At 33.1% G+C, this 27,430-nt stretch overlaps 2 protein-coding genes across 4 annotated transcripts; one reads left to right on the top strand and one right to left on the bottom strand.

Moving 5' to 3' along the window:
- The first annotated feature begins 11,103 nt into the window (after window positions 1–11,103).
- Window positions 11,104–14,209, top strand: LOC108343090 (protein DETOXIFICATION 41). 2 transcript variants are annotated; one of them, XM_017581145.2, is made up of 8 exons: window positions 11,104–11,415; window positions 12,102–12,646; window positions 12,830–12,916; window positions 13,012–13,068; window positions 13,143–13,381; window positions 13,532–13,650; window positions 13,799–13,885; window positions 13,965–14,209. In XM_017581145.2, the coding sequence occupies exons 1-8, from the start codon at window positions 11,104–11,106 to the stop codon at window positions 14,037–14,039; spliced, it is 1,521 nt and encodes a 506-aa protein (XP_017436634.1). In that variant the 3' UTR covers window positions 14,040–14,209. The 2 variants fall into 2 exon arrangements, with proteins under 2 accessions (XP_017436634.1, XP_052734737.1); XM_052878777.1 differs by having other exon boundaries at window positions 13,781–13,885.
- A 333-nt stretch (window positions 14,210–14,542) lies between these two features.
- Window positions 14,543–20,125, bottom strand: LOC108343091 (polyamine oxidase 2). Of its 2 annotated transcripts, XM_017581147.2 has the most exons (10): window positions 19,751–20,125; window positions 18,450–18,562; window positions 17,585–17,673; window positions 17,366–17,479; window positions 17,074–17,161; window positions 16,864–16,949; window positions 16,669–16,771; window positions 15,827–15,924; window positions 15,308–15,737; window positions 14,543–15,083 (listed from the first exon to the last, which is right to left on the bottom strand). In XM_017581147.2, exons 1-10 carry the CDS (start codon window positions 19,788–19,790, stop codon window positions 14,775–14,777), a joined length of 1,470 nt encoding a protein of 489 aa, XP_017436636.1. In that variant the 5' UTR covers window positions 19,791–20,125; the 3' UTR covers window positions 14,543–14,774. The 2 variants fall into 2 exon arrangements, with proteins under 2 accessions (XP_017436636.1, XP_052734738.1); XM_052878778.1 differs by lacking the exon at window positions 17,585–17,673.
- Window positions 20,126–27,430: the final 7,305 nt, after the last annotated feature.

Here is a 27,430-nt window from a genome sequence, read left to right as displayed (position 1 = left end):
ACCTATCCCCCACTCTTATGTTCACCAAGCACACACTCAGGCGCACCTCAATATTCATTCGTGTTCCAACATCAATCAAACATCTACCCTCATATTTTTATTTCCTAGCTAACGTTATTCATTCATTATTATCTTAAGTTTCATTAAAATGCAATATGCTGAATGGACCTCTCATGGGTTCCACTAAAAGAATGAATGAATAAAAACAAATAAATAAAAATCATTCAATAGCAATCCAAAAATAATAAATCATTTGTTATTTTAATTAACCATTAAAATCTCCTTTGCTTTTTTATTAAATCAGAATTAGTAAATCATTTAATATCTTAAACAATGATTGTAATCTCATTATTTTCCTATTTAAACTCAATGTTTATTTCCAATTTCATCATATGTTAATTACTTAATTTTATTTCTCATTATTTTAATTTTAGAGACATATGTTTTATTTTAAATTCTCTTTGTCTTGTTCTTATTTTTATTTTTTGGTCTCTACAATTGCGATTTCAAATCCTCCCAATCAATGGGTCTTACAGCTTAACTAATTAGCCAAACCCAAATTTTCCAACCAACCCAAAACTATCAACCCATATCAAAACTATAAGCCTAACCCAACTCCTAAATAAATTATTATTATTATTTTGTCTTCAATTTTTATTTAGTGGGTTCCTCTGTTTGCTTTTCTCCAAAACAAGTAGACTTTACAGATGCACCCAGGCTCAACTAGCCGAAACTCTTTTGCCACTACCAATCCAAGTCCACGAAGGACTCCACGACCAACCACCAGAACCACCCCTAGCGGCTCCATGTGCGCCACCACCAACAACCACCTCGACCCCAAACGAAACAGAAACAGAACACCAAACCACAAGAAGGAGGAGAAGGAAGCTTCCTCCTGACGTCACGAATCAGGACGACCAAAGTTTTGGCTTGAAAGCTTACTGGGATTTATCAACCTCAAAAGACTGTTAATACACTATTTGGAAACCTTAACCATATGATCACTCATAACAGCAATCCAATCTGTTTTAATCCTTCCTTTCAGAGCATGGATAAGATACACATCTTTAGTGGAAAGTTGCGCTTGATTACTCCCCCTGGGTAATAAAATCCAAGCTATCACGAATGCACACAACCTTTTGTCTCTCTTTATGCCACCAACCTTGAACAGAGTAAAATCTCTTGGTTCATCAGGAAACCTTAAACAGTCCTTGTAGATGGCTATTTTGTTAATTCCAGGAGCACCCATATGAGACTTGTGCCCATTCGGTCTAAAACCAACAATGGTAGTCCATATGGCTTCATCCAATTTAATGCCAACTCCTTTCACCCTTGAAAAAATTAAGCCATTCTCAACTCTCATATTTGTATAGAAGACTTTAACCAGGTCAGGATAATAATCCTTTAACATCTCTACAAATTTCTCAAGCCCCTGGTATACTAACCACTCTTGAAACATAAACCCTTCATTCCTAAAGTGTAAGAGACCCATGAGTTTGTGCGGAATTACCTTCTTGAAGCCCATACATATATATATACATACATATATATATATATATATATATATATATATATATATACATCTGATTATACATTAAACAACCAAAAACACCCTTATAAGTCATTAGAAGTCACATAATAACACAATTTTCTTTATATCAACTTGATACTCACACTAGGCAAGGAAAACAACTTTGAAACCCTCACCAACAACTTCAGAAGGGTCAAAAACCCCAAAACGAATTAAAGAACGTCCAAAACTGAAACCTGGAACCCCAGATTTGATATTTCCAAAACTTGAAAAAAAATCAAAACTAGTGTAATGGCGCTCAGCGTTGACACCCATGGAATGGTGGCACTCAACGCCAGAAAACTGCCCCTCATTACAGCAAAACTACCCCTTAGTGCCAAAACTAGTGTAATGGCGCTCAGCGTTGACAACACATTGAGTTTATTGACTTTGATGCACCTAGGACTTATCTAATTGATCAAAAGGGTTTACTATAGACTAAAATTTATATGAGAACACATTTATAACTAAAGCAAAGTACCTCTTTGATCATTAGACCCGAACTAGGTACATTAAACCCATATGACAACTCCAAAAGTACCTAAACTCAAATCTACACTTTCTAACTCAAAACTCTGCAAACTAAAATCATGGACAAGTCATAATACACTAAACATATCACTCAAACATCTCACCTTCATAACTCCTTGCAGCTTCATATCCCTGAACCTCGTAACCCACTTCAACTCTTTGACCATTCTCGATTCCCACTTCAACAACTTATATTGTAGACATTCATTTTTATCTATTTCAAGACCTTTCTTCTCACTCCCTTAGTCACCGTACTTTTAATTCTATTGCCTTACATTTTCTTCCTAAACTAACTTTCTGATGTGCTTCTTCCTTTGGTGCTTGAAATCTTCCACCTTAGTCCAAGGTCAAACCTTACTTCTATGCGAAACATTAATCTTAAAACATCCCTAAAAAACTTGACTCTGATGCATCTTCTTGTTGAGAATATCTTGCCATCTCCTTCTACTTATTACTCACCTTAAAACCCTTACAACACTTTAACTTTCCCCAAAGACTTCATGTTCTCTCAACTTGGAAAATTTGTCTTCTACTAAACTCTCTCCTTAAATATGCTTTATGTTCTACACAATTGATTCTCAAACTCTTCTTCTTGTACTTCCTTTCTAAATATTGATTTTCCTTTCGTCCATTTCAGAATTCTTATTCCTTTCTTAACTTAATCTTCAAACCTTCCACCACTTTTCTTTTGTAGATCTCAAACATCGTTGATATATTCTCAAACACCTTCCTTTTTCTAACCTCTGACATTACTAACACATAGAACCAACTGATTTTCCAAACCTTGCTACACTAAGGCTTACCCAAACTCCTCTTGGTAGCTTGTGATTTCTACTCCTCTAACATTGTTCTTGAAATGAAAGTGATGCTTCTACATCCACACATCTTAATCCATTCCTTGAAACTCAAAAGATCTTATCTTCTAACTCCCTATCTTCGAGGCAAGAATGTGTCTCAAAGGCTTTAACCAATTCTAATGAAAGTATGTTGTCCTTGAACCTGAATTCCTCTACCACTATAGAGCACAATACACTACCACAAAGGCAAGAAAAGGACAAGAATCACTATAAATAATAACACTAGAGTCACAACCCTTTCTTTCCCCAAACCTTCAAAATTAAGAGAGGAAAATCATCTCCGATATAGTCATGAATGTGCACCCTCATTACTCCTATCAAGACGTTTTCTTTTCTCAAAACTCTCAGTTAGATACACCAACTCTACGATTAAAACTTAGAAAGACAAGACAAATCATGTCACCTAGACTCAACTCTTTCACATGAAAAGCACGACAAACCTACAACCTGCAAGTCATCCTAAGGACGAACTACTCTGATACAAATATGTAACATCCTAAAATATAGTGTAAAACTATATAAGATCCATCCCATAATCAATAAAACGAGAATAATCTACAAAGGCTGATAAATAAAGTTATTTACAATCATATACATAACTATAAATTTAAAACTTTATTTACAACATCACGAATCAAAACTATATACAATACAACTAACTAATATTACTAAACATTCATAGAAGTCTCATCACCCTTTGCTCACACCCCCTAGATGATCATAGCAAAGAAAGAAGTATAGGAAACAAACCACAAAAGCACAAGCAAAATGGTAAGTTAGAGTAAAAAGAAACATCCTAAAACAATTATTAAATCAATCATGAAATACAATTTCAATACAGGGAATCACACATACTACACATTTAACTATCAACAGACTTGACTCATCCGGATATAGTATGAATGTCGAACTAGGGTATTTTATGAACTTGTAATGGTAATACAACTTACTCACCCCAAGTTACCATACAAGGTTAGTCCGTAAATGTCTTTGGCCAAGGTAAAGATATAAGACCCTAGTAAAATGTGGTAAATAAGGAATAATGAGTTATAAGACTTAGACATTATTGTTTGATAATTGGTGTTTGATGATTAATAATTTTCTAAAAATATAATTATTATGTTGATTATTTAATTTTATTATTGATGAAGTGGAACATATGATTGGTGTGTTGTTATTGGATTATTTGGGTGGTATGTTGTTACTGGATTATTTGGGTGGTGTGTTGTTACTAATATGATGTGTTAGATTAAGGGTAGAAGGATGATTTAGAATTGAATAGATGTAGGCCAAATTCTAGAAAGAAAAAGAGTTAAAGTAAACTTTTGGATTTTAATTTGTATTTTGGGCCCAATGGGAAAAAGGTCATTTTACCCTCATTAATTAATGTAGAAATTAAGTTATGGGGGTGTATAAAGGAAAGAAAAGGAAAATAAATCTGAAATTAAAAGATTTAGTGGTTGTTGATATTATTGTAATTAAAAAGAAAAAGATAAAATAAGAAAATATAAAAAGGAGAAAGGGAACTAAGGTTTCACATTCTAACCTATCTGGAACGAAAAAGATAGAGAGGGAGAGAAGGAGAGAGAGAGAAAGGAGCTTTTGTGAGAGAAGAAGAAGAACTACAGAAACCTTAGAGATTGGTGGTGTTTTAGAGTATACACAAACCCCTAGGATTGGTCAAAGTATGGGAAGCTTACCTTCCTTTGTTAATTATTATATATTATATGTTATATGTGTTCTTGGTTATTTTGATTACTAATCCTTGTTGATATATGATATATGATTATGATTATGATTATGGTTGTATGTTGCTCTTGTTGGGCAAGGGTTTATGTATGTATGGGCATATGGTTTATGTAATTTTTGTGTTGGGTTTTTCCTATGAATGTATGTAAGGTTGTTGGGTTATCCAAATGAATGGTTTAATGCTAAGGGAGAATAAAGTTATGAGGCTTGTGGGGTTTTCCATGAAAATGTATGTGTAAGGGTGTGATAATAATCATATATGTTATAATTGTGTTGGTTAGGTTATAATATGTATAATGATTGAATTTGGATGATTCAAGTGTTGTGATGTATGTGTTTGAGTATGTTTACAAGGGTATGTGATGCTTGAATGCATGAATGATGTTTTGGGCGAGTTCTCGTGATTTAGGGTTGTTGCATGTGTGTTTGCATACTTGAATTATATCCAAGATGTGTTTCATTTCGCAGATAATCGATTGTTAATAGTGATACGCGATGATATTGAGTTTGGTTCCGGGAATAACCAATTATCACTTATTACAATCGATTATCCCTTCTTGCGTGATGTTTCTGGGTGATTTTCATTAAGATAATCGATTATCAAAAGTGATAATCCATTATCATAGTGTATTTTGGTGAAAAATGGCAAATTTGATGAAGAATGGACGTGGTTCAAGCCTAGGAAGCAGTGAAATGTATTGGTACTCAAGGAATGAGAGTAATAGGCATGTTTAGGGTCAGTTTTGACTTGTGATTGTGAATTAAAGTATGAATGAGTGTTGGGATGTATTGAAGTATGTGATTGATGAGCATGAGAGTGGAGAATAAGTCTACTAGTTGTACCTTGTAAATCCTGGTGCTATCTGCGTATAAGTGCTTCCTTTTGCCTTGTGTGCATTAGAAGGGGTATTCGGGTATTGAGTCTTCCTTGTGTGGGGGTGAAGGTGTCTTCCTTGTCCTTGTGTGGCAGGATTACATGTTCCTTGCTGGATTAGGGGACTACTCGAATGTATCTGTGTGGGGAATCTACAGATGGGTTGTATGGGGAATCTACAGTTGGTGAGTGTGTTTGATTCTTTCCACTATAGTGTTTATGGTATAGTGATGCTCACGATGTTTTTCATGACTAGGATAGTCATGATGGTGGTGTATCTATGATGGTGATCATAGTGGTTGAGATGCTCCAAGTGATGCTATGTAATAGCGGTGTTATTATAAGAGTATAGTAAGTAGTTAGCATAGGTGCTAAGGAGTGGATATACCAAGAGTCTATGTGTGAGATGTTAGTGATGACATCAAGAATTGGAGATCAAGGATCGGGGATCGAGGATTGAGGATTGAGGATCGATGATTGAGTAATTCGTTTGATTGAATTGTTATGTTAGAGGATTAGGAATCCTATTGTTATTACTATTACATATGGGGTGTTTGATTATTATTGATTTAGTTAGTATGTTTATATCATATTATTATGAGTGTTTTACCGGTAGCTTACCTGATACATGTTTGTGTGTGTGCATGTGAATGCGATGATCGTATAATGTGTGATGTTATACGTGAGCATATGATGTTGTAGGTGGTGCTGAGCCATGATAGATTCAAGACATGATGGGGGATAAACTTGAGATTTTTTTTGCCGTTATTACTTTTGAACTTTGAGACAATGTAATTGAAGTCATTTTATTTCCTTCGTTATTTTCATTGGACAAATATTTTTGAACTATTATGCTATGCACGTTTTAAATGTTAAGGTTTTTGAAAATACGTCTCCGTGTTATGTTAAAGTTTGAAATTTTATTGATTTTTGAATAACCTATGACACCCTTGAAATTGGGACGTTACAAAAGCCCCTAGACTAGGCCTCCTGCTACTCTCCACGACATAACCAATCTCCTCTACTTGACTTGGGGTTATTGAGAGCGTTAGGATAAATTCCCAGTATAAAGCTCTATACATTCATACAATAACAACACAGGGCACCACCATGTAACCTCTCCACGAAGGTCATAAAAGTTACGTCCATCAATACAATTCACATAATCATTCACATATTTATCATCATAATATCCTTCTCATAATCATATATATACATATACTTCACACAAGCAATGCATACTATCACATGAGACATCTTATTATACATTAAACAACCAGAAACACCCTTACAAGTCATAAAAAGTCACATAATAACAAAATTTTCTTTATAGCAACTTGATACTCACACTAGGTAAGGAAAACAACTTTGAAACCCTCACCAATAGCTTTAAAAGTTTCCAAACCCCCCAAAACGACCTAAAGAACATCCAAAACTGATACTTGGAACCCTGAATTTGATATTTTCAAAACTTGTAAAAAACCAAAACTGGTGCAATGGCGTTCAGCGCCCAGAAGCTGGCGCTCAATGTTGGCGCTCCTAGAATGGTGGCGCTTAGCGCTAGAAAGCTGGCGCTCAACACTGGCACCTTTGGAATGGTGGTGCTCTGCGCTAGAAAACTACACTCCTCAACACCATTTCATTTGACAACACATTGCGTTTATGGACTTTGATGCACCTAAGGCTTATCCAATTGATGAAAAGGTTTTATTACAAACTAGAATTGATACGAAAACAAGTTTATAACTACAAAAAAGTACTTCTTTGATCATTAGACCCGAACTAGGTGCATTAAACCTGTTAGAAATATTATCTTTATTTCATATTTATCTTTTATCTTTAGTTTGTTTGTTATTATTTCTTATTTGTATTTTGGGTGTTAGAAAAGAAGTGCCTTGTTTCTCAACACCAAGAGAGGGGGTGAATTAGTGATCTATAAAATGAATTGCTTTTTAATACTTTTCGCAAACTTTGAATGATCTTTAATCTTTCTTGGGATCTAAGCAATAAGTGCATGCAATAAAAGTAAGAGAGATAAGGAAAGAAATACAAACAGAGAATTTATACTGGTTCGACCTTAATGCCTACATCCAGTTTCCTTCCAATCAACCTTAGATTGAAGGCTCTTTCACTATAATGATTTGAGTTTTACACCAAAGGTTTTATAGAGAACTCTCTCAAAATGTAAACACCTCTCCCACTCAACAATCAAATATAGAAAGATAACACCTACACAAAGAACCACACGTTTTTACTGTAGAACCCTTTGAGAACACCTCTCAAAGTACCAAGAACTCCTCGCTCTTGTTCCTGGCCGCTCGCATAGGGAAACAACATAAACCAAGATTGCAGAAAATGAAGTCTGACTTGTCAAGAATACACCTTACTCGTGCAGTAGTTGATTAGTAGTGAAAATTCAATCAGTTCTTCAAGAAACCTTCAAGATAATCAACTTCTTTGAATCTGTTTCTTGGAGCATCTTAGCACACCTGTAATTCTTTTCTCAAAATCACAAAGATCAGATATGAAAGTTTTGAAATGATCAAAATTCTTTTGATTTGTGTGCAGTACATCAATATATAGTATTCTCATGACAGACACAATTCAATCGATTACGTTAGTAATGTAATCGGTTACATTAGTAACAGATGTAACAGAATTACAACTAACACAGTTCTAATTAAATTCACAATTAATGTAATCGATTTGCAATAAATATTAGTCAACATATTTAAAAATATGACCATTAATTCAGTTATGATTTAGCTTGAAAAACAATTTTCAAATTATAACAGCCTTAATTGATTACATAACCAGTGTAATCGATTAAGCTATACACTTAAACAAATTTTGAAAACTTTTTCTCTACAAAACTCATCACAGCACATTTCGAAAAGATGTTTGCAAAGACACGAGTTTTAATCGATTTTACACTTAATGCAATCGGTTAAAACTTGTTGTTTTGCCACAATTTAAAACATAAGGTATTTGATGAACTTAATTTATTACAACACCACTGTAATCGATTTCATCATACAAAGTTGCTTTGTGCTTGTGGTTTTGATCACATTAAAACATTTAGTATGCATATAGTAGATATAAACACAATCATGATCGTAGTAGTATGCAGACCAATCAACACGTCATCTTATGTATTAATCATCAAGAAACATTTACATATTAACATATGAATCAATCACAGATACACATTTATGTTGTGTCATGATAACAAGTATGTGTTGTTACAATCAATGTGTTGTCATCATAAAAAAACGAACACATCAAGGATTAGGTTCAACACTCATATTGTTCCCCCTATCAACATTGGGCTTAGCCCATATTTCTTCTATTATAAATAGAGGACCTTATGTATATATTCAACACAAGGGAGATTAATCTCATACATAATTTTCAATATATTCAACAAAACTCATATGAGAACTCCAAAAGTACCCAAACTCAAATCTACATTTTCGAACTCAAAACGCTGCAAACTAAAATCATGGACAAGTCATAATACACTAAACAATTCACTCCAACGTCTCAGTTTACTCCCAATCTTTTGTTTCAACTTTTCAATAGTTAAACCTAAATGTTGAACCAAAATGTGCTAAGGAACACACCCTATCATGCTATTATCCCTTCCACACCAGATTTTACTTATTTAAAGGTCTAGACAAGTCATAATAGGTCTAATAATACACTCTCAACTCCCTAAAACGGTTCGCAACCCTTTCCTCAAAATCTCACTACTCAAAATCCCACTTTTACACTAAAAACACTATAAAACTTCCCCAACGAATTACCCCTTTTGTTTCATATCAGATTTTTATCAGAGAACACCTCTAACAAGTCTCAAATGACCACCTAACAGTCCTAAACCAATTGATTTCACATTCCAACACCTATCTCCAAAACTCACCTATCAAAACCCCCATTTTTAGGATTAAACTCCAAGAATTTGACCGCTAATCACCCTAACAATTTGAATTCAGTTTTCAAACACCAAAACAACTTCATCATGCATAATCATAACAATATCAAGTATCACAATCACATCATTACAAATATACCAACATCATATTATCCTTAATTCATCATTTAAACACAACTAGTACAAAACTATCATCACAATTTCATTTAAATTATTTGATCATACATAGAGATACTAATTTCAAACCACAAAAATAATTTAAAACAAGGTCTAGCTTCCCTTACCTCACAATAAACTGTCTAACTCTAAAAACGTCCCACCCATTGCTTAAAATGCAAGAAATTTCTAGGCTAACCTATGAAACATCAAATTGGAAGCGGACAGGGTCCTTAAAACTCTAGATTAACCAAGAATGAGTAGGAGAAGCATGATCACACATGCAACGACCCTTACTTCTTCTGAAAACATATTAGGAATGAGAGAAGAAAAGGAGTCAAAACTTTCTTGCTCTATAACAGAAATTGATTGGCTAGAAATATAGACCTCATTGCCGTGATTGATTAGGTACATCCTCATCGTCAAAGAGATGACTTAGGAGTTAAAACTCTTTGAGAGAAGGTAGAGAATTCTAGAAAAGTGGTTTATAGAGAGATAATATATTTTAAAATAATGAAACTCGTTTATAACACAACTATTTATAAATAAATCATTTAATAATAAAATAAGCGAGTCTCACTATTTTTAAACTACCACCACTTTTAAAAATACCATTTTCTGGGGTTTTAAAAAAAATCATAATAAACTTACTAAAGAAAAATATTATTACTATTATTATTATAGTATATAAAAAATATTATTTTTTAATATTATTTTTTTACACTTTGATAAGTTAAAACATCTAATAATTTAATTTTCAATTTATAAAATCAAATAACCTAATTAGTCAATGTCAAGTCCAACATCAGACATTTTTAAAACTGAAAATTGAACAACATATAATTAAAAATTAAGGTATAAAAATGATGTAAAAGTAATCAGGGACTAAAATTAAGAATTTATGAATATATAGAAATCAAAATAAAGGGACCAAAACGACATATTTTAGAAAATTTTGAATTTAAAATTATAATTAAACCTGTAAGTTAATACCAATATGTTACAATTCTGGTTCCAGTTTTATATTAAGATTGATTACATGAAGTTTAAACATTTAGGAAACCAGTTTACATTTACAATAAATGGATAACCATTTTGTAACAATAATAAATTTAAATCAACATACAATATTCTAATAAGTAATCAAACAAATTGAATAAGTAATTATGAATATTTTTTAAACAACTAAATTGAAAAACAAAATGTGCATACTCATTTTAAAGAATATCAAGATAAGAGGAAAAAGATGTGGTGTTGGGGTTAGTTTGATCCACTTGTTTGCAAGTTAGGTAAGTGTCAAAAAGAAGAATGGTTGGTAGTTACAAAATCTTTAGGCAAACTAACTTTTACATGTCTCATTCACACTGTTCCACTATACACTACTTGCAATTCATCCTTCCTTTCTTTTGGAGGTAGTGCACACAACACAAGCATGAACTCAGAGTCAGGTTACCAACCACTTCTAGTTGGTCTTCATTCACACTCCCAGATACCAGTTTTATCATCAGACACCATTGAAGAGTTCTTGAAACAAAGGTCCATTGAGTTGAGATGGTGGCCACAACTTGTTGCTTGGGAGTCAAGGCTCATATGGCTATTGTCATGGGCCTCCATTCTTGTCTCCATTTTCAACTACATGCTAAGCTTTGTCACCTTGATGTTCACTGGCCAATTGGGGTCTCTTGAGCTTGCTGGGGCATCCATGGCCATTGTTGGAATTCAGGGTCTTGCTTATGGGATTATGGTATGTTTGTTTTGCTTTATATCCTCTCAAACTTTTACTTAACATGTCATTTTGAGTGACTTTGTTCTCTATATTTGTGATAATTATTCAATATTTTTTCTCTATTTTTTACTCAAGGTGCTCTCTATATTTTTAAAAAGATTTAGATCCACGTTAATTTGATTAGAAGACGATCATGTGTTTATTGTCCAATTCCAGATAAAAAAAAGAGAGGAATGATATCAATATTAATTTAGCAAAAGAGATTACATTTAATCGAAAATATCAAATTGAGTCTTTTTAAGAAAAATATAAGAATAAGTAAAAAATAAATTGAAGAAACAAAAATGTTATTATGTACTACTTTTTTTCATAATTGTACTTTGATTTGGGGTGGTTATATTTCAACATCAATTTATGAAAATTTATAAAAGTTGCTCCTTACTTAGTTATAAAAAATTACAGGGGTAATATGTGTACTAAAGTATTACAAGTAGTAGATATAAGGTCATATTTGGATAGGAGTGAGTATAAAGAAGAAGAAATGTTAGTACTTAGTTTCAATTTTACAATGGGAATTTAGTTTATGACTTTCATTTTCTTAACACTGTTATATGCTAAAATTTGGTGATTTCTTTGGTATGGAACTTGAGTTTAGTTTTGTATATTGAATCTGTGAAAGTGGTTGTTGAATTGTCCTTAAACAGTTGGGGATGGCAAGTGCAGTGCAAACAGTGTGTGGAGAAGCATACGGGGCAAGAAATTACTCAGCAATGGGCATCATATTGCAAAGAGCAATCATCTTACACTTGGGGGCTGCAGTGATTCTCACATTTCTGTATTGGTTTTCAGGGTCATTTCTGAAAGCCATAGGTCAGTCAGAGAGCATAGCAGAGAAAGGTCAAGTTTTTTCACGCGGAATCATTCTTCAACTCTATGCATTTGCAGTATCCTGCCCTACGCAGAGGTTCCTCCAAGCACAGAACATTGTGAACCCTCTTGCATTCATCTCACTTGGGGTCTTCCTTCTGCATGTCCTTCTCACTTGGTTGGTTCTCTTTGTATTCGACTATGGACTTGTTGGAGCTGCTCTTACTCTCAGCTTCTCATGGTGGTTTCTTGTCTTGTTGAATGGTTTATACATCATTCTTAGCCCAAGATGTAACCAAACTTGGGGTGGCCTCACTGTCAAAGCTTTCAAAGGAATTTGGCCTTATTTCAAACTGACAGCTGCTTATGCTTGGATGCTGTGGTATAGATCAGAAATCCACTTAATTCTCACCCTCTTGGCCACACAAATATTTCTTTTAAAGCGCATCTCTTGGGGGTTTGTTTGATAGGCAAAAAATGTTCTAATTTTAGTAGTAATTAGAAAAAGTACAAAACTTAGATCTAGTTTTTTAATTACTTTTTGGTTACATACATTCTAATGCAGTTTGGAGACATGGTATAATCAAGGACTGATACTTTTATCTGGGTTGATCTCCCATCCCACAGTCTCAGTGGACACTATTTCTATTTGGTATGCTTATTATGGCAACATCCTTTTTATGGGTATACCCAATTAATGTTCATCTTATCTAACCATAATTTTCATGTCAATGGATTCTCATTCAGTATGAATTACTTAAACTGGGACCTGCAATTTATGTTGGGTCTAAGTGCTGCAACCAGGTTAGTGTAAGAAAAATGCTCTCATTTAACTCGAGTAAACTTAAATGGTGTTAATGAGAAGTTGGGTGATGTAGTGTCAGAATCAGCAATGAATTAGAGGCAGCTCATCCAAGAGTAGCAAGATTTTCTGTCATTGTAGTGAATGGAATCAGCATTGTTATCAGTGTAGTTTTCTCTGCAATTATTTTGACATGCCAGGAGCCTTTGAGCAAGCTTTTCACTTCTGACTCTGAAGTCATTGAGGAAGTTTCTAGCTTGACTCCACTGCTTGCTATCTCAGTTTTCTTAAATTTCATTCAACCCATACTGTCAGGTAACACAATCTACTCCCACTAAACTTTGAAAAATGAGTTAATTCTTGCTAAAAAAATTTATTAATATCATGTAAGGAAACAAAAGGTTTGTACACCATTTTACTTCTGATTCTTCTTCCTTTTTTGTAATTTTATTTGAAAAAATTCAGGAGTTGCAATTGGATGTGGATGGCAGGCTGTTGTGGCATATGTAAATTTGGCTTCTTTCTATGTCATAGGGCTCACTGTTGGGTGTGTTCTTGGCTTTCAAACTACTCTGGGAGTAGCTGTAAGTTGAAAACATTTCTGATAGACATCTGAATAAATTTCTTCATAAATATTTCTAAACAACAAAAATAGTAAAAGATAAATTCCTTCAAAGTTAACTTATTTCTTATGTTTTGCATGAATATTTGTAGTATTTGGGTTTGTTACAGGGTATCTGGTGGGGGATGATCTTCGGAGTTTTAGTACAAACAGCAACTCTAACAATTCTGACTGCTAGAACAAATTGGGATGTAGAGGTAACGAAAATTAAAATACTTACTGTTACAGAAACTGTTTGTTACATGCAGAGTAAAGCAATTTACTCCACAATTGTAGGTTGGAAAAACTCTTGCTCGCATCAAAAGATCAGCAGAAGATGAGACCCTAGATCTCTTGATTACGAACATTTGACATTTTCTTTTTTTCATTTCCTGAAAGCTTAAAATTAAGTTGTTTAGCGGCACAACAATCTTGTTTTGGGCCACGGGAATATCATTTGATTCGTAGCTATATTTAGTATCAGCTCACATAATTTTGGTGGTCTTTCACTCACCGTTAATTATTGACGAAAATTCCAAAAATGTCACGTGTGCACAAAAAGAGAGGGCAATTTAAAAATTGAAAATTCACGACATTGAAACTTGGAAGTATTAATAATTCGTTTAAGCCCAAGTGAAAAGTTTTATAACTCAATAATGATCAGAAAACTGCTTCCTGCATGTGAAATTTGTGAAAACTTCTTATTCTATTATTATCCTGTCTGTTTCCGAGCCAACATTTTACACAGCTGGGAAATGTCTGAGTGTCGTAAGTTCCACATGAGGAAGATATTTAAACTATAAATTATTGCATCAAACAACAATCACGTGTTGCCAAGTTGTTTGCAGATTTGGTTAAAAATCATATTTAAAAGATGACAGAAAACACGAATGGGCATATTTTTATCATGCATGCAAAGCCTCTTAGGTACACAATATACATATAACCAGTTCATAACAAACATTGACTATGGATATGCAACATAAAAGGTGACTTCAAAAGACTAGAGAATATAACCAAAGCATCACTATATATAGAGGTAGACGGTAGTGAAGAAGAAAACAGATTCTGGTTGTGTCCACTAATTATGACGCAAAGAAGATTTGATTACATACGTGATATCTGAAGAGGGATAGACAAAGAAGCCTCTTCTCCCATCACTGGCTGGAACAAATCAAGCTCTCCATAGCGCTCCAGAACCCGCATTCGGCAATCTTCTGCTGCCATCATTCCCGTGGAGAATGCCCCATGGACGGAACCTGGATAACTCATACTTGTTGCTTCCCCAGCAAAGAACAAATTATCCACTGGGACTCGTAGCCTCTCAAACAGTTCATGTGATTTTCCTACAGCATCATAGCTATAGGAACCTAGTGAATTTATATCTGAGCCCCACCGAGACACAAGATACTGATTCTGCAGAGTGACATCAAATTACCAATTAAAATACACACAATACATTGCATCTCGATTACATGTTGAATGACTAAAATCATACACTTGTAAAGATTAAAAAGTTGAAGGACAGATAGACTATGCTTTATGTAGCTTAGACAGTGTATTTACAGATTGAAGCATTGGTTTCTTTTATATTGCTGACTAAAAGTGAAACTAGTAACAGATAAAATTAATATGGGTACCGGTGAAGAAGCATCTGGAAGAATCCTCTGGAGCTGCATGAATGCGAAGTTGGCAGCTGCTTCATCAGACATCTTTTCGATGTCTTTGGCAAGCCGCCCAGAAGGCATGTAAACAAGGACAGGATGACCTGCGGCTTTGTGGAGATTAAGGAAGTAGCTGCATCCATAAGATGTATCTGCAACTACTCCCAAGAATTCCACATTAGGCCAAAACACATTTTCGAAGTGTAAGATGATTTTGTTCTCAACTCCAATTCCAAGATCAGCAATGGCAGCTTCCTTCCAGTCTGGGAGTTTTGGCTCAAACACTATTCTCTTTGCTTTAAGCACCCCAAGTGGAACAGCAATGATGGCAGCATCAGCAAAAAATGTTTTACCATTTTCCACTGTTACCTTTACTCCGTTATATCGCCTAATTACTTTTGTGACCCTGAAAAAGGGGCGTCACCATGGGCAGAGGATTAATTACACAAAAATAGTACATGGTAATTTGAAATAATAACTAAAAGTATTATCTACCTGTGCCCCAAGCGAATATCAAGACCCTTGGCTAAGGTATTTATAACAGGCAAGTAGCCCCGGACCATTAGACCATGTCCACCAGGGAGAAGCACCTCCTGTAAGTACAGGACAGAGTAATTACGAGGAAAATAAATAAATTACGTGTTAGATAAAAGGCTTCATGTAAGATGCTATATATAATTAGGGTAATAAAGTTGCGTATTTGTAATATGAATTCTTTTTTAACAAACTTTCTGGTAGGCTGGTATGTATTTGTAATATGGATTCTTTTTTAACAAACTTTATGGTAGGCTGGTATAAATTGCGTAGCAATTTTGAACCCTACATCCCCGTAAAGGTTGAGACCACCTTTTAACAACCATGCAATATGATGGTATATTCAGATGATAGAGGAATCCTACACATCCGACTCCAACCACTTTAACAAAAAAGTACCACTAATTCGTAGTGGAGGAAGAACGTTATAATGATTGTGTTATATATTAAATTGACACCTGTTTAAATCTTAGAGAGCCGTCATTCATTTAATTGTATATGATGCAATTTGCCTTAAGATGACTTATTAAGGTACAAAAAGGGTTTCAATCAGATACATACTCCTATATGTAGATCAGGAAACACATTTTCATGATTATCGGTCATAGAAAGGCTGCATGTTGAAGACTCATGCATGCACCTGGCTATGAGACGACTTTACAAACTATTTCTTTCACTACCTGTATGTAAGACCAAAGAGAATAGATCATTCAGTGCGTAAATTGGGGTGGGTGGAAGGGTGGGGGATTTGGAACTAGACCACTAGTACAAACAAAATTTTCAGCTTGATTTGATGAAATTACCTGATCCCATTCTTTTAGTGAGATAGTATCAGAATCTGCAGCAAACCAACCCTCCATTCTGCACAAATACCACTGAAGCACCTTATGAGCAAGGCCCTCCAACCTAGTTTCAAGTGATGAAGAAATGTTATCAATTACTAGGCCTAAAAGAGTAATAGTGGGGCTAAAGAAATTATTTCTTATGTCCATAATAACCTTAGTTCAGGCTTCCTATCCAAAACAATTGAAAGACCACGAAACACGGACATGTCTTCATTGAATTCATCTCTTATTTTATTTGTCTGCATTTAGTCATGAAATGATCGTTTAGAAGGCAATTTATGCCTAAAAAATTGCTTCCAACTACGAAAATAGAGCTTATTAGGTAAAACATAAGTAGGAAAATTAATAAACAAAAAGAATTACCTCCTCTAAAATTGTCTCAAATATTCCACCAACTTTTGTTACCAACTCTTGGGGAACCTGATTCCCATCCGTATCAAAAAGTGCATAGCTACAAGAATGATGAATTTCAATTTTCAATTCAAAAAAAAGAAGAGAAAAGTAGTCTATATAGTAATTTCCACCGTGCAGAATGACCAGAAAATATATTAAAATAAGTTGCCAAAAATTATTTGAAATCAATGATCATATACTATGCAAGTATGACAGAATTAGCTATATAATAGTAATAAATCATGAAAATCTATATACTTACCTCTCCAAATCATGGTCATAAAGTACGGAGTTATCTCCACTCGTACGATAAAGGGGTAGCCCCAGCCTCGCAATGACCGAAGCCAGTGGGTTTTCCTTGGAAACTCCATGCAACCTGAAAAATGAGTACCTCTTATTACTAAACAGGGAAAGTAATGGACAAATTCTGCATTCTCATAAAAACATAACCATCATAAAGTTATCAGAAAATAAGCCTCACCATGAGGCTCCCAGGTCAACAGGAAAACCAAATGAGTAATCAGTGTGAATTCGGCCACCAATTCTTTCCCTTGACTCTAAGAGAACAACCTAACAAGTTTTTTTTTAAAAAAAAAACACGATTTAGTCCTTCAACTCTGAAAATGCATATTAATAATTTAACTATTGACTACAAAAACATGAAGCAAGTTCAAGTTTCAACTACAAGCAACACAAATACGCAATCCTTAGTAGCTTAAAAGTTAAATTATTTTGCCACTTCATGATTCGCATTATTCGCCCAAACACATGAAATTCTCAGGCAACAGGTTCATTAAAATATAAGAGAAAATGTGGCCCCAATTCACATGCTGCGTGCGTGCGTTTCATGAAAATTGATTCACCCATACAAAACCAGTCCAATTCTGAACTACCAAGTGTCACCCAGGACCCTTCCCCGGAACCATTTCAAGCTTCCATTCAACAAAGCTCATAATGATGTAGGAAATCATAATGATGGATTGACCCACCAATTTTTCTCACTGAAATATAATGCAACCTACTTCAAACTACAGGAAAATGTCGAACAACCATCCACTATGCCTAGAATAACTCTGTTCATGGACTTAACAAAATTCAGATACAGTTCTTCAAATACTTTGGGTTGTTGCCCAATAATAGATTAAACTAGCATCCACATGCATTGAAAGTTAACATAGATCAGCAGATTTAAAACCCTTATTGAAATTGGAGATCTGTCCCAAAAGTACCTACAAAACTGCTTCAATTTTTGTCCTATAAAGTACTGTTTTACATTAGAGTAGCAAATACAAGTTTAACAAATATTATTAAAAATTCATATAATTAAACTGGCGCACAGTTGTTACCTGAAACGAAGCATCATGGAGTGCACGTGCAGCAGCAATCCCAGCCATGCCACCACCAACAATAATAACAGATGGTGACCTCCCCTCCTGCTTGCTGTTTCCATAGCAAAGAGCTACAAGAAAAAGGGAAAAAGAAAGAAAATATGATCGAACGTTCCATAAGTTAATTCAACTTTGAAATTAATTCCCTCAACTTTTAATATACCAGAGTGATCATGAGTGTATATATATCAATTCAAATAACTTTTTCTCTCTTTAAAGAGACTCTTCCCATTATTTATCTTATCTTACAATTCTCTTTATCCTCATGCGAAGACTTCTTTTCGCATCCCATCTCACTTAAGTGAGATTTGGTGTATACATTTGGTACACACAAAACAATAACATTAATATAAAAACAATTTAATTGTCGCGTGCATAATTGTGAGTCAAACTAATGTATTCTGCAAAAACATTATTATTAAACTAAAAACATTTGTTATAAAAAAATTAAAATACAATAAAATAGTAAAATTAAATCACTTTTCTATAATTTAAAGTATAATATATAAAAATAATTGGGATATGCATAATGTGACTCTAAAAATATTTATCAAAAAAATTAATAATTTGTTAGCTCAAAGAATAGAAATTAAAAGAAATTAAAATAATATGCATAAAATTTATAATAGATTAAAACAATAAATATATATAACATTAAAATAGATTATTTTTAAATACACGACAAAAAAAATGGTTGGACCACAAAAGTTTAATTTTTGACTATGCAATTTGAAGGAAAATAATAAAATTTGGAAACATATCCTACCAAAATACCTACTGTTCCTGCCTTCTTTCTCATGGTGAAAATTATCCTCTAGTATTTTTATTTAGTTTAAAAATCTAAATCGTATCTTATTATAAACTGCCTTTCTAATACTTAAAGTACAGCAATTACTTCTTTCCAAAAGTATTTCAAAAGCAATGTATAAAATACGGAAATTACTTTTTATCCAAAAATACTTTTAAAAGCTTTATGATAGCTTGTTTAATTTAATTTAAGTATAAAATAAATTATTCAGAAAAAAAAGTACTGCTTTGCGCCTGACAGACGAACACGTGCCTCCCACTGTTACTGAGAAACTTTTTCGTTTCACCAATAAAACCATAACACGGATTTAAAAATTAAAAACCTTCTTTTCCTCACCACAATTATACATCCTCAAATAAAGTAAGGTGCACACGCGGTCACCACCGACATTTGAGAAAAACACAAAATAAAACAAAAAATTCAGAAACGAAAAAATTGATTAAAAGCTAACCTCTGGTTAACTGATGACTACGCTTATTTCTGGACTCCATAATTGGACCAAAAAATCAGATTACTGTTAGTGAAGAATTCAGTGTCGAAATTCGAAGCAAAAGAGATCGATTGAGGCGAGAAATGGAGGAAGAAAATCAGCAAACAGGTAACGAAGTAGTTGGAATTCAAGTTTGAAGACGACGAATCCAGCTTCACGAACCAGTTCATGCAGCTCGAGCCACGATATCAAATCGAGTTTCTGCAAAATATCGATCAGGCAGAAGGTTCTGGAAGCTCAAAAGATTTTCTAAAGAGAAAATGAGAGAGAAAATTCTAGAGTGAGAAAGAGATAATGGATTTTAGAGAGAGAAGGTGGAGTTATGAATTTGGAAAGCAAGTTTCGTCTCAGATTTATAGAGTTGGTTCGTCACGATCGTCTTCGTCTCAGCCGAACTGCACCGTCATTTCAAGCGCGGCTTGGCGCGTGGGGAAAGACTTCCTATGGAGAAGGGACACGTGGTTTTCATTTTTATTTGAATTTGGAACGTGCACGAGGATACGCGTGGGCTACTGATGCTGATGGATCAAAACCTGATTAAGACATTAGAAGGGGTAGAAGTTATTTTATAGATATAGTAATTTGGAACTCATTCTCTTGAATTACGTATATACTTTTTCTTAATCACATTATTTAAATATTTATTGGTCAGTTTATAATTAATTGGATTCAAATCTTATGTTTTTCTAACCAACTTTTTTCCCATTTAAAAACCTTAAATTCGAAATGTAAAATAATCCGTCTTGCTGGTTTTGGTCTGATTTATCATTAATCTGTTAAAGATAGAGTTCATAGTTAGTTGAAAAATCCCTGTGTCTCTCAATTTTTTTTAATTTTTTTCTTTTAACATAATATACATATTTAAAATTTTAGTTGATTAATTAATGTATATCATAAAATAAATTAAATGAAATTGTTACATGATAAATGTATTTATTATGATTAAACTTTAATTTTTAAGTGTCAATTATTTAAGATATAATATTCTTACATATTTACTATAACATCCCAAAATATATCATAATACTATATCATACATTAATCACATATAATAATATGATAGATCAGTTAGTAAAGTATTTTAACAGTACAGTTATCCAAAATAACCATAAAACAAAAAACTTTACAGAACAACATAAGTCTAGAACAACATAAGTCTAGAACAACATAAGTCTGATACAAATTAAAGACATAAACCGAACGGTGATACAACACCCTATATAAACCAATCGGTTTACAAAAGATAGATTAAGCCTATTGACCGAACAATCCATTCTAAAACTATGTACATTGATGACCAAGCGGTCCTAACTTAAGCAACAGGGTCATCGCCTTCCAATGTTTGCTCCACCAAACACTCATAACCTTTTGCTCACATCCACAGGATGATCATTGCAAAAGAAAAGATAATCGGACGGACAAAACAAGACAAACAAGAAAGTAAGGTAAGCTAATATAATTTAATTATAAACACATATATACAATTCATGCAATTTCAATACGTATAAAGACGAACAGTACATCAAGCAAACACTGAATACATTTGATCACATACAAACCGAACACCACCATTCATATATATATATATATATATATATATATATATATATATATATATATATATATATATATATATATATATATATATATATATATATATATATAAATCGAACATTATGACTTGACCATCCGGATAGTATGAATATGTAGCTACAGTCGTCCTTGCACTTGTGGTAGTGTAACAGCTGACACCAATCAAGCTACTATCCAAGGTTAATCCCATAATACCTACCTCGGCACCCTGAGGTGGTAGGACCTCCTACGATTCTCACAAATGATATACCTCTCTCTATGTGAGAATGATACTCATAGAATTTCAGGATGAACGCCAGCTTAGCATATCCATATTCATACTTTACAATTCAATAACCATACACGAGACATTCCGTTTTGGAATTCTCTTCCACAGTATTCAAAAGTCCAACATTCTCATATTTAACATAATCTATCATTCATCAATTATATTTTAATTCACAGAATAAAGAGAACATGTGAACGTTGGAGACCGAACACCTTCACATCCCAACCGAGAGAATCGAACGGTTCATAAGAGACAAAACAAAAGAAACTGACCGAACGCTATTATTGACCAACCACCCTAGAAACAAACTACTAGGAACTTAACCCAACCCGAAGAGTTTAAACCACACACTCATAGCTCAAACCTAAACTCTTAAAAGCCTATACCGAACACTATACTAGACCAAATACTTAGAGATTATTGGATACTCTATCCAGACCGAACACTAGTTTAATATTAGAGCACTATGATTAGACCGAACGGTCATAAATAGATAATACCTCTAATAGACCGAATCGAGTTAATGACTGAGTACGTAACATCGTCGAACGGTCAACAAAACAAAACTATGAATAATACTCCTTAAACCAAAACAAGATATTTTTCTTAATTTCTAAAACCACCAAACTTGATTTCTAATTTATTTTAAACCTATTCCACTGAACCTATTACACACTGCTCACCACTCACATTTTCACATACTCTCTTCCTAAACAGAACTGACCGAACGTTCTACAACAAGAAACTCCAACCCAGTTCACATGTCTCGGCCAAACACAAAATTTGAGTACAATTCAATCAAACATACCATTATTCATACATGCAAGCGTACACACATCAATTCCAAACACAGAAAAATATAATTAAATCACTAGCTTCCCTTACCTGGAATAAACTAGGCACTTCCTAAGCTTCCACCACTTTGACTAACCAGCAACCACTTCTAAAGCAACCTACTACAATTTTGATCGGTGAAAAGGGATCAACCAGAGGATCAAAGACAGAAACAGGTTCAGAGAGAGATAGATGAAGAACACATGCAAGCTAAATAGTGCTTGCATGTACCAGAAATTACCGAAACTTAAAAATAACGAATGAGTTTACTTACCCACTTCACACAACAACTAGATTGATGGAAAAGAAACTCTTGCCACCAAGGAAGAACTCAGACACAGCCTAGATATCAATATTTTAATTTCAATATTGTTAGTCATAAAATATTCATTATCAATATTTTAATTTCAATATTGTTAACACTAAGCGTCTGACAAAACGAATCATCTAAGATATCAATATAACGCGCCAAGTGTTGTCAAATGATATATGATTATCTGATATCTCAAACGCGTCTATTGCATAGACATAAAAAACGCCAAATGCTATAGAATTTGTAATAGAGTGTGTAATCACCATAACGATTAAACAAAAGATATAAAGTCTGTGCAAAATTATAAAGCATTTGAATGATAGCCTTGCTAAGCATGACTAAACGATGTATTATAGCTTAAACAAACAAGTGTTTAAAAGAATCAGAGTTTTAGTTTGTGGCACCTCATCCAACCAAATTAAGTTTTCCCAACCCACACGTTCCATTAAAAGAATAAAATGTTTTTGCAACTTTTTGAGAAAGTAAACCAGTATCATCCAAAGTCCTATTAGCCACATCCTCATCCTCATTAACCATTAAAGAAGATAAATCACATAAATTGATAACAAAAGAAGGAAAGTTCTAATAAGCATATGTATAGGCTAAACTAACACCAAAATATAACATTACTTTGTCAAAATAAGGAATTCTAACCAATTTAGATATGCAAATGTCAAAATATCAATGATCATTCCAAATATTAATACAATCACCCTTACCTAATGTCCTGAAAGTGTTTTGCAGAACAAAACCATATGCATCTTTAATACCATGCGAAATTGATGACAATTTAAATAACATATATTTTTTATACTTACACTTAAGAAATAAAAAACGCATGAGTTTGGTACAAGTAATTTTGCAATAAGCAAACTCTCAAGATAAACATAACAGATAAACTTTAACTAAATATTAGTGACGTGCACACCACCATTCAATTTAGAACTACACAAAATAAACCATTTAACAATGAGCAGTAGTTATTTATATTTATGTCCAATCTAAACAAAACTTTGAATCTTATTCCACCTTAAGAAAAAGCTAAATAGGTTATTTGTAAACTTGTAAGCTATAAAAAATAATAACCCAACAATTACTAAATTTACTAACTGAATTATTCCCACCACTACTCTTTTCAAGAAATAAGCTTTGAATTTTATCAATTTGAAAAAGTCAGACCTTGAGAGGAAAAAAAAAATAGCATTCCTAATATATCTAATTCTAAAAAATTAAGAGATACAAAATTTAATTTTTTTATGCAAATAAAGTAATACATATTAAACTGGATGAATATTGTCAATATTTGTTGATACAAATATATGTGTTTTTTTAATTAAGTAATTCGTATTTAAATCTTAACAATAGCATTTAACATATGAAATAATATATTAATAAAAGAATATAAACCTTATATGAGCTCTTCAACCATATCAGTAATTTTTTTATGATAAATAATTCTATCACGATTATAAAAAAATGAAAGGAATTAACCTAGTGATTATTTACCTATGTTCTCATTATATTGGAGGGACTATAGATTCGTATGAGCTTTAAACTTAAAAGAAGAAAAATACTTGTCAAAATAAAAAAAGTAGTACATATTAACTAAAAAATATCTCTTAATTAACATGCAAAACAAATAGAAAGAAAGAAAGAAAAGTAACAATCAATCACTATTGGGTGAGATATTATTTATTTTATTACTTTTATGTTTTGAATATATGAGGTCACCTTAAGACTCAGGTTGATGATAGATTTCCCCATCAATCTGTTTTTTTATTTAGTGTATCAAAATAAAATAAAACTTTTTGTTTTAAGAAGATATTTTCGACATTTGTACATGACAGATATTTATTTGTTTTCATCATAGTTTTAGACGCGCGAATGTGACGTGAATATTAAATATATACGATAATTTTTTAAGAAAATAATATTTGAAATATCGTTCTATGTTTTGTATATCAGGAAGAAAGCGAAAAGAAAAATAAAATGAAAAAGAAAAATAAAATGAAAAAGAAAAAGAAAAGAAGAAGGTAGAATTTGATTTGAATAGAAAGTAAGAAAAAAAATAGATAATATATTTGGGCGAGGAATGCTAAAAAATAATTTTTTTTTATAGATAAGAAACTTTTAGAAGGTAATTTACTTTTATAAATAATTTAGAATGCTTTATAATAGAAAATGTAAATAAAGAATTAAAAAATAAAAGATGTTAAAAATTTGAAACATTATTTTTATTATTTAAAATTATAAATTTTAATAAAAAATAAAAATTTTAAAATTTTCATGGCTAAATTTAAATTTCTGTTCTTCGTATTCTGTCATTGGTTGGATCTTAATCGAGAATCATTAGGTCAAATATTATATATTATTGAATTATTTAAATTAGTTTATATATAATTTGTTATAATTAATAGTAATAGAAATACTCTATTAAAATGAAAATTAAAAATATATAATATATTTTATTTATCTTATATAAATAAAATATTTCAAAAAGTAAATTATTTGAATATTAAAAATTAAATATAATATATTTAATTTCAATGAAATTGTAAAATATTACTCAAACACATGGTTAAAAGTATATTTAATTTTCATTTTCAGAAATTTTATTTAATTTTAACTTTTACAAAAATAAAATAAAATAAGTATTCGAATAATTGGTAAGGTGACACAAGACACTAAGGGTGTGTTCTTTTGAAAGAATTTGGGGGAGATGATTTGAATGGATTTGAGTGAATTTGAGGGTAATTTTGTTGTTGTTTTTTTGAGTGGATTTGTGGTTAATTGAGAGTGGATTTGGAAGTAAAGTTTGTGAGAATTAGTGTAGGATTTGATTGATGTGATAGATTTAAAAAATTACTTTAATTGATATAAATTAAAGATTACCAAAATGCCCCTAGTTATAAAAGTAATATAAAATGTTATTTATTAATGTTATATTTAATTATAAAAATGTTTATAAAGAGAAAAAAATTATAAATAATTTTTAAAATTAAATTTTTAAAATTATAAAAATTATAATGTAGTAAAATAAATTTATTTTTAAATGTAGTATTTGTTTGTAACATATTTTTTGTTTTGTTTTTATAATAAAATGTTTTTTTTTTCATAAAAATAACTTAGCTTCTATATTTATAATAATTTATTTCTGTCCAAATAAATAGAATCAAAAAATATTTCTTAAAGTAACTTTGTAATATAAATAGTATTTTATTATTTTTATTTGAATTTTTAAAAAATGAAGATTTATCCCCATAAAATTTGAATTAAAAACCTATAATTAAGAAAGAAAATTTATCCCCCCACACATCCCCAACCTCCTGCCGCCACCCTCCCCTCCCCCCCCCTCCCCCCCTTCAACTTCCATCACCACTGCATCCGCAGTAATACTCAAGAAAATTTATCCCCCCACACATCCCCAACCTCCCGCCACCCCCCCAACTTCCATCACCACTGCATCCGCATCTCTGTAATACTCACCACTGCATCCGCATCTCTGTAATACTCATTCACCAGAAAAAATTCCTCAACCGCCGTACCCTCCCACCACCCAGAACTCCCTCCCCTCCTCGCCTACAAACCCCACACACCCAGCCCGAAACCCGGTCCACATGCAGTAAGTAGCTGCCGGGACTCCCTCCAATTCATCCGCCTCCGACGAAGACGACGAATCCGACAGCGGAACCTGTAACAGATCGTGCTCGCTCCGGTGATAGGGAACCGGAGGACTGCCGCGCCAGAATCGCGTCCGCCGGCGATGCTGCTACCTTGCATACTTGGTATCTTGTGGTTGAAAATGGGGAAAAACGTGTCGTCGAAACAGGCTTCCAGTTTCAACGTAATACCCCTCCAATAACCAAAACAACGAAGTTCTGTAATCGGTTACCAGGTAGACGTAACCGATTACAGAAATGCTCACATTCCTTCACACCACTCTAACCGATAAACCAAAGGCTGTAACCGGTTACGGCTGAGACTGTCACTGTTCATCATCTTCTCAAACACGCGGTGGTGCTCCTCCCGCCTCCCTGCCGCAAGTGGAGGTCCACCACGGAAACGGCGAGATGGCGGCTAAGCTCCAGGAGGTCGATTTGTTGGCAAAAATTGTGGCGAGAAACAACAACATCGCGGCGGCAGATTTGGCAGCACCAGGACGAGGAAGAGAGACGTGGACAGAGAATAATGTGCAGACAGTTTAGAGGGCACATATGTCATTTGTGAACAAATCAGCGCAAATCTCCTCTTGATAGCGAGATAAAAAAAAGAGCTTCATCCCGCAAATGATTGCTTTTCTTCGCTCACAAATCAGCGCAAACGAACAGCTTGTGCCTCGCAAATCATCGCTCTCTTTTCTTCATAAACAGTGTTTCACCTTCAAGCGAACAAAGGCTAAGGGTGTGTTCTTTTGGGGGGATTTGGGGGAGATGATTTGAATGGATTTGTGTGGATTTGAGGGTAATTTTTTAGTTGTTTTTTTGAGTGGATTTGTGGGTAATTGAGAGTGGATTTGGAAGTAAAGTTTATGAGAATTAGTGTAGGATTTGATTGATGTGATAGATTTTAAAAATAAGTTTAATTGATAGAAAATGAAGATGACCAAATTGCCCCGAGTTATAAAAGTATTGTA

Source organism: Vigna angularis, chromosome 6 (assembly GCF_016808095.1).
Source record: "Vigna angularis cultivar LongXiaoDou No.4 chromosome 6, ASM1680809v1, whole genome shotgun sequence".
Taxonomy (NCBI): domain Eukaryota; kingdom Viridiplantae; phylum Streptophyta; class Magnoliopsida; order Fabales; family Fabaceae; genus Vigna; species Vigna angularis.
The sequence above is the reverse complement of the archived record's forward strand: the minus strand, read 5'-3'. Positions and strand labels throughout refer to the sequence as shown.

Coding starts and splice junctions, on each gene's coding strand:
- LOC108343091 (XM_017581147.2), bottom strand. CDS start 19,790: ATGGAGTCCAGAAATAAGCGTAGTCATCAGTTAACCAGAG. Junction 18,563..19,750: donor TAGTCATCAGTTAACCAGAG/GTTAGCTTTTAA, acceptor TTTTTCTTGTAG/CTCTTTGCTATGGAAACAGC. Junction 17,480..17,584: donor GTTGACCTGGGAGCCTCATG/GTGAGGCTTATT, acceptor CTCATTTTTCAG/GTTGCATGGAGTTTCCAAGG.
- LOC108343090 (XM_052878777.1), top strand. CDS start 11,104: ATGAACTCAGAGTCAGGTTACCAACCACTTCTAGTTGGTCTTCATTCA. Junction 13,382..13,531: donor CATTCAACCCATACTGTCAG/GTAACACAATCT, acceptor GAAAAAATTCAG/GAGTTGCAATTGGATGTGGA. Junction 13,651..13,780: donor AAACTACTCTGGGAGTAGCT/GTAAGTTGAAAA, acceptor GAATATTTGTAG/TATTTGGGTTTGTTACAGGG.